Source organism: Penaeus japonicus, unplaced genomic scaffold (assembly GCF_977035675.1).
Source record: "Penaeus japonicus unplaced genomic scaffold, GWHDUDI00000001_assembly GWHDUDI00000022, whole genome shotgun sequence".
Lineage (NCBI taxonomy): Eukaryota > Metazoa > Arthropoda > Malacostraca > Decapoda > Penaeidae > Penaeus > Penaeus japonicus.
Genome location: NW_028234424.1, coordinates 25136251 through 25143750, shown reverse-complemented (window position 1 = coordinate 25143750; position 7500 = coordinate 25136251). Strand labels below are relative to the sequence as shown.

The 7500-nt window shown below is 49.7% G+C and overlaps 1 protein-coding gene across 1 annotated transcript in view; it reads right to left on the bottom strand.

Annotated features, from left to right (window-relative positions):
- Nucleotides 1-7500, bottom strand: part of LOC122247435 (uncharacterized) — a 27792-nt gene that overhangs the window by 878 nt on the left and 19414 nt on the right. The window contains exon 2 of the mRNA XM_043006731.2: nucleotides 1-4789. This exon is cut by the window's left edge and continues 878 nt beyond it. Coding sequence (XP_042862665.1) covers nucleotides 4692-4789 — 98 coding nt within the window. The 3' untranslated portion in view covers nucleotides 1-4691. The remainder of the gene's footprint in view (nucleotides 4790-7500) is intronic.

The window sequence follows — 7500 nt, the reverse complement described above, 5'->3', positions numbered from 1 at the left end:
CTAGATTGAACTCAGTTTCCATGCGTTGAACCTTATTGAACCTTACAGTGAAGTAACAACCATGCCAAAGCAAAAGTGAAGAATCTCTCTCTTTTTTTTTTCCTTGAAGGCCTAACAATTTGGCACTTATGATAAACACTCACAAACCTCCACCATACACGCGGGCCAAGCTCACAGATGGCACAAATGAAAAAAAAAAAAGACAAGAAAACAAATAAAACAAAATACCTGGGGCAATAATCACTTTTACATGTTTTGTTTGTTTTACGACATCGTGGTAATCTCAGTCAAGATTTACCTGAGACATATTAAAAAAACGCTCCAAGGGCATCACAGGTGTTGAGAGAGAGCACCTGTGAGCGAGGCCAGGTCTTCAATGCGGCGAACAAGCACAAACAACTTGGCCTGACGATGCTTAGCCACACATCGGAAGGTGCTTGGGATATTGTCATACTGACACACTGGGCTATTATATAAATGAAGAGTCTACTATTTGTTCTGAGACAGAGTGAGGGAAAATGAGAACAAAAAAATATATATGTGGATTATAGTCTTCTTCTGGTGGCTAAGCAGACATCAACATAACAACACTTATATTGATAGTAAATCTTAGGCACATTTTCAGATGAAAATTCTCTTGTAGCTATTAATTAGTACAGGAATTCAAAACAAAAATAATAACAATAATTAAAAAGATAAAAAATAAAAATTTAAGTGTATGAATCATCTCTGTGTACCTGAGGGCAACTTTACCTAACAAAAACATTGATTGTCAGTGTTAGAACAAGAAAAGCTATATACGTAAAACAGAATAAGAAAATGAAGTGTAGAATGAGGGTACCTATGCCAGGACCATTGCGACATTGCAGTCATAAAAAACAAACAGATTTTTAACTTCTATATGTTCAATATTACAACATAGTGATTCTTGATGGGACTGCAAATTCAAAGAAAAAAATGCATTTTCCAAATCTGCCAGCAAGGGGTCCTTTGGCACTATCACTAAGAAGCCAAGAAATGGACATATCGACTAAGACAGGGGCACCTCCTTCTCTCTCTCTCTCCCTCTCCCTCCCTGTGTCCACCGCTTACTCGCCACCGAAAGTGGCCCTTCTACGGATGATGGGAAAGGCGAAAACGAAAGAAATGCCTCGTCCGTAGCCTGGAAACGCCTAGTGCTAACACTACACCGCGTTGCTTGGCTACCACCTCTCGGTCCACTTGGCCTAAAGTCAACAAACCTTCCCTTGGCAAGATGTTAGGACCGAGCGTGGTGGCGGCGAGGCGTCAAGTGTGCGGCGGTGGGGATAAGAGAGGGGGAGGAGGGAGTCATGAGGTGCAAACCCTGGGCTGGTTAAACTGGTTACGAATCCTGGGTAAAAAAAAAAGACTATTGTACGGCGTGGAAGCTAGGCGGTGTATGGCCAGCGACAGGCTGCTTGCTACACGCGCCCCGGACACCCTTCCCTCCCTCCGCTGCAGCCTTGGGTCCTGCCAATCAGTGATGCCTTGCAGATTTTCCTCTCGGGCGAGTGCTGTTGCATCCTGACGGAGGTGGAGAAGGAGGAGGAGGCATAGAGAGCCACCTCGACTGGGAAAGGAAACCATATCGAGTTTTCGAATGGTTTCACATGTCCTTTTATGTGAGCAACGCCATCGCCGAGGTGACTGCATTGGGACTACTCTCGAGGCAGGCAGGCAGGCCCTGGGGCGTCCCGAGGGGGGAGGGGGAGGGTATTGGGACCTGCAAGAGACCGCGGCGACTCGAGTGTAGTCGGCGCGGCGTTTACAAACAGGTTTTACGAAGCCAAGCGGGCCGCCTCCCCGCGCGTGTAAGGCGTGGGGCGGCGGCATACAACACTGGCAGAAGCATGGGTTAGTGTGGGCGTCTTACTTAACTCAACTGTTATATGACAGGCGAAAGGCAGACGTGGGTGCCAGCCTCCGCATCGGGAACTACTTAGCGGCTTACATCCGGAATATACAGGTAGGTTAAACAGGTAAATATGGTAGTAGACATGGCAGTAAACATTATATAAAAGACAGAAACATCAACAAGAAAATATGATATCGATATAGTCAGCATAAAGATTTTTAAAAAAAGGACAGAGAAAAAATATATATTCAAATCTATCAAAACTACACAAGAACTGACACTCTGCGAGGGGTTCATGGGTCGTGAGGTCAACCCCCGCTGATGTAGGCCTACGCCCACGGCCACTCGAGAGCCATGGGCGCCGGGGGCAACTTGATCCCATGAACCAATCGCAGTCGAGATTAGCGCTGCTTCCAAAATGAGATCAATTGTTCGACAACTTGTAGTCTTTGTATTATGATATATCAAGGCAGGTAACAGTCAAGCCAAACAAACAAACATCCAAATCTGGACAATCTCTTTCCTTTTGCGGAAACTGACCCTTGGCATCAAACAAGGTAATAGCTTGTACATAGGCACGTACATGGAAATATACGTGCATGTGCGTGTATAACAGATATGTATACTTACATATACATAATATATATATCTATGTATATATATATCATATACAAGAACACACATACACGCATACTTAATGTACAACTGATACAGATAACTCTGACGCAGGTGTAGCAGGTCTGATGGGGGGAGGGGGGTGGGAGAGGGGAGAAGGGGGGGAACACAATGAATAAATTACTAAATATTGAGGCTACTAAGTGAACTCACGAAGTATTCCAACAGTAATAACTCTTTAAGTATCACACTGACAGAGGATGGCGGCAACATCCTTATCATCAATGTTGCCAGTAACAACATTATCATAATGAGTGAACGAATTACATTGAAAATAAGTAACAAAAATCAATGGAGGACGAGGGTGGACGATGTGGAAAAGGAAAAGAGAAAGTGAGTGAGTGAGAGATAGAAGGAAAGAGTGAGAGAGACCAAGAAATAAATTATATATATATATATATATACATATATATATATACAAATATATATATATACATATATATACATATATATATACATACATATATATATACAAATATATATATATATATATATATATATATATATATATATATAGAGAGAGAGAGAGAGAGAGAGAGAGAGAGAGAAAATGGTGAGAGGGAGGGAGGGAGGGAAGGGGGAAGGGGGAAGGGGGAAGGGGGAAAGGGAGGGGGAAGGGCAGAGCTACTGGGTCAGGGGGAGCCAAATTTAGCACAATATATCGGGATACGTCATCCTTGTCTCCACAACGAAGCTCAATTTTCCTTGATAAATACAACAGAGGGATGTTTGGTGGAGTACATTGCGGGAGGGGGAGCGGGGGTGGGGGTGGGGTGGAGGGTAAAGGGACATGGTGGGGGTTGAAGGATGGGGTCGCGGGGGGAGGGGGACAGGGGGTCGTGGGGGACAGGGTGCTCGGTACAATTGTTGGGGAAAAGTGGCAATATGGGCTTGTGAGCAAACTTAACAAAGTGCGGGTCGGTGGGGGTGTGGGGGGAGGAGCCGCGCAGGGCCATCCCCTCAACCGCCGCCCACAGTCCGAGTGACCATATAACGTTAGAGCCCATACACACCTTCAGGTATTACAATAAATAAATGAGTAAGTTTATAAATAGTTACAAAAATTTTGTACTGTGAATATTGAAGATTAACTTTGCTCAGGAGCACAAGGTTTGAGAAAAGAAAAAAATATATAATAAAAAAAATATAGATGGTGTTCAGAGTTGATGAGATCGGACACTGGTAATCTCTGACAGGAAGGCGCATGTGTGGACCACTCACGCAAAGCTGGTCCTTGCGTCCCAACGACCCAAGGCACAAGTTTGCGTGCTCGCGATGCAGCTTCTTTGGGCATATCCAATAGCTTTCTTTGGATCACGGTAAAGTTTGTATAAGAGACCCAGCAGCCTGGGCGCGGGCGGCGGCTCGCGGGCGGCTGGCACTCAGCCTGGCACCGGTCCCGACGAGCGCGCTCGGCACGCGCACGCACGCACGCTGGCACCACACTCATAATAACTGAATATGAAATAAATACAATAAGTATTTACATAAAAAACAATGTTCAAACAGTGAGATCATGGAGTTTTGTTGGCGTCCCCGGCCACTCGGGGGAGGCAGGGGAGGAAGGGCGGGCTGAGTCCGCGGCGGCCGCGCGGGCGTGCTGGCTCGGGCGGTGTTACAAGCAGACCATCACTTCACTCAAGTGTCTCTCCCAGTGTGTATATAATGTCTTGAGCACCAGAAACACCGCCGCCGCAACACAACCGAACCGCTCGCACGTCGCACCTCCGGAGGCGCCCTTCGCCGCCCTTCGACGCCCGCCCGCCCGTTCGCCTCGGCGCATTCCGCCCTCGCACCACCGCGGCCCGGGGCAAGACAGAAACTTGAGATCTTGACGGCTGCGAAGACCATGGGCGGCGAGAGGGAGCCACTTGCGGCACACACACACACACACATACACACACGCCCGTCGAGGATTCCTTGCGTCTTGACCGTGGTCGCTCCTTCCTCTCCCGGGCCGCCCTCGGTGCCACACTCCTCGGGGCACTGTGGATCCCCCGCCTGTCCGCGCGCAGGCAGCCTCGGGCGGGTGCCGGGCAGTGCATGGAGCGGCGCGGCCGCAGGGAGGGGGCGCGGTGGCAGAGGAAGTTGGTGGCGGAGGCAGCGGCGCTGTCGGCGGTGGCGCGGGGACCGAAAAGCATTACGAGGACGTCGTCTTGGTGCGCTTCACCAGGGCGGGCGGCGGGTCCTCCTCCAGCTTGGACGCCGGCCGCTTGCTCTTGCGGATCCTCAGGTAGTCTGCAACGAGAAGGACAGCGGTCAGTTAGCGCAGGCTAAGACGCCGTTGTTTATCTGGCTCAGTCGTTGACATTTATAAAATAAACATGATTATATCATAATCCCATCCACTCCCCATACAGAATATCAATATCCAGGCTCTCCAGCCCCCATTACTCTCGCGACCGCTACAGTTCTTGCCCCCTCCCCCCCAGCCCCCATTAGCAGCCCTATCAAAACCACATTCCGAAAGAGAAACAAAACACTCAAAATGACAAATTAATGCGCGGAGAAAGAGAAGCAAGGACGCCATAAAAAATGAGAAACAGGCGAGTGCGGACCAAGGACTCCGCGCCCCTGCTCGCCAGTACCCGACAGATGCTGGTGCAGCTGCTGTCGGCCTCGGCCCAGACCCCACACATGCGGGGCAACGACGGGCATGCAGAAGGTGTGCTTGTGTGTGCATTTGTTTGTTTGTTTGTTGTTTGTGTGGCTTTATGGGCGTGTTCATGCATCCGTGCGTTTGTATTTAGTGCGCGTGTAAAGCAAATGCGTCCACGTGCGCGTATGAGTGTTACTCGTACGCTGTGTGTGCGCGTGAAAGAATGAGTGCAGCCGCCAGTGTGCGTGTGTGTGTGTGTGTGCGAAAAGGGTGGTGGAGGGTGAAGCAACATGCGGGTCGAGGTTCCCAAACACGTGACGCCAAACACTGTACCTCAACTTGACCATAGATGATTTATGCAAGGGAATCGGACACCTCGGGCTCCGACTGCCGGTTCGTGTTGCAGAGGGAAAGAGTACTAGATGCACATTCATACATGCATACATGCACACACATACATATCTACATACATAAATACACAACCAAATGGAATAACACACTGTGTCTGTGTATCTATATATCTATCTATCTATCTGTCTGTTTGTCTTCTGTCATCTAAATCGCCCAATGAGAATCACTTCATGTAAAGCAACACCGAGAAAGAAATGAAATAATATACCGCATCATCTAGTGTAAGGGCGGAAGGGAACAGGGAAAACACAGGGAAGGGGGGAGAGGGGGAACAAGGCAGGGTGGGGGGAAAGGGGAAGGGAGGGGGGGCGGCAAAAAGGGGAGGGAGATAGAGTGCATGGAGGGGGGAAGGAAGAAAACAGGGAGTGGTAAAGTAAGGTGAAAAGGGAATAGAAAAGGAGAGAGAGGAAGGGGAAGGAGAGGAGGAGAGGAAATGAGAGAAGAGGAAAGGAGATGAAAGGAATGGAATGAGATGAGGAGCGGAAATGAGAGAAGATGTGGGGAAATGAGAGGAAATGAGAGGAGAGGAGAGGAGAGGAGAGGAGAGGAGAGGAGAGGAAAGGATAGGGTTAGGAGGGAAGACGAGAAGATAGAGGAGATGCGAAAGAAGAAATGGGAGGGGGGGAGTGCTGAGTCGCTAATCGCACCCCCCCCCCTAACCGCAATCCACCCCCATCCTCTTAGAAACCATGCAACCCCCCAAACCCCACCCCTACCCTTGAGACCTCCATCTCCCGAGAAACTGAACCAAAACTCATGCACTGACAGGCAGGTGAGAAGCGATCACTCTTAATGGCAGAATAAACCTCCAATTTCACACCCGGCGAAAAATTCTAACTGTTGTCCATCCCATTTGCGCGACCGCTCTACCGTGATGGAGAAATGCAAAGAAAAACTCGCTGGGCAGGGACATTGATTAGTAAATGATACAAGCCGCAAGCCTGCTCTCTTGTCGTCACACTTGTTTCGGCATGGCACCTTTTTATTATTACTATCAGTATTATTATTATTATTATTATTATTATTATTATTATTATTATTATTATTATATATATATATATATACATATATATAATTGGAGTGAGAGGGGGCAGGGAAGGGTAGAGTCATTCAATAAAATCCAATTTCTCTTCTTTCTTTTTCTGTTCGTCTGTCTGTCTCGGTCTCTCCCCCCTGAAACGGCAAGAAGCGACGAAGGGAAGGATCTGGCTGGTCCGTCCCCGGTCGGGTCGTGATGTACCCATGTCTCACGCCGCTCCTACTGGTGTTCCGTCCCGTGGGACCGGGTGACCCCCGCCCTCGCTCGCGCCCGGTTACAGCGCTGCAGGACCCGCCAAGGGAGGACGTGCAGGCCAGACAGACAGGCCCCGCATAAAACGTGACATGTAGCACTTTCTTTCCAGGTCCGTGTGTGGCCACGACCTGGCCGTGCAGTCCTAATGACACACGCAGCGGAATCCTTACCGGTTTTGGGCCAACATCCTCACCCTACATCCTTACGGGATGGACTGCAGGACGCAAATCACTAGCATCAACGTGTCATAAAAGACGGAGTTTTATTAGAATTTTGTGGCCTTGGCACATACGAGTCGAAGTCGGGCGGCGTCCGGGGAAGAAGGGCGCGCGCCAAAGGCAGAGGCGGGTCTTGGGGCGCCATCTGTCCGCCATGATCACCACCTGCGTGTCCGGGCAACAAGGACACTCTCCCTATGGACCCTGTATCGCCCGCATGTCCCTCTGCGGCGGGCACGCCCCTCACGCCGGGCAAGAGGGTAACGGACGCACCGTGATCCCCCTTCGCCGCGTGTCCCTCTGGCCCGGAACCGCAGGCCGGGGCCAGATTGCAACTCGCAGGAGCAGGTGCAGTGTTCCAATGTTGCTGATGGCGAACTGCACGGAGAAACAGCCGGCAACGCCATCACTGCGCGCACAGCCACCG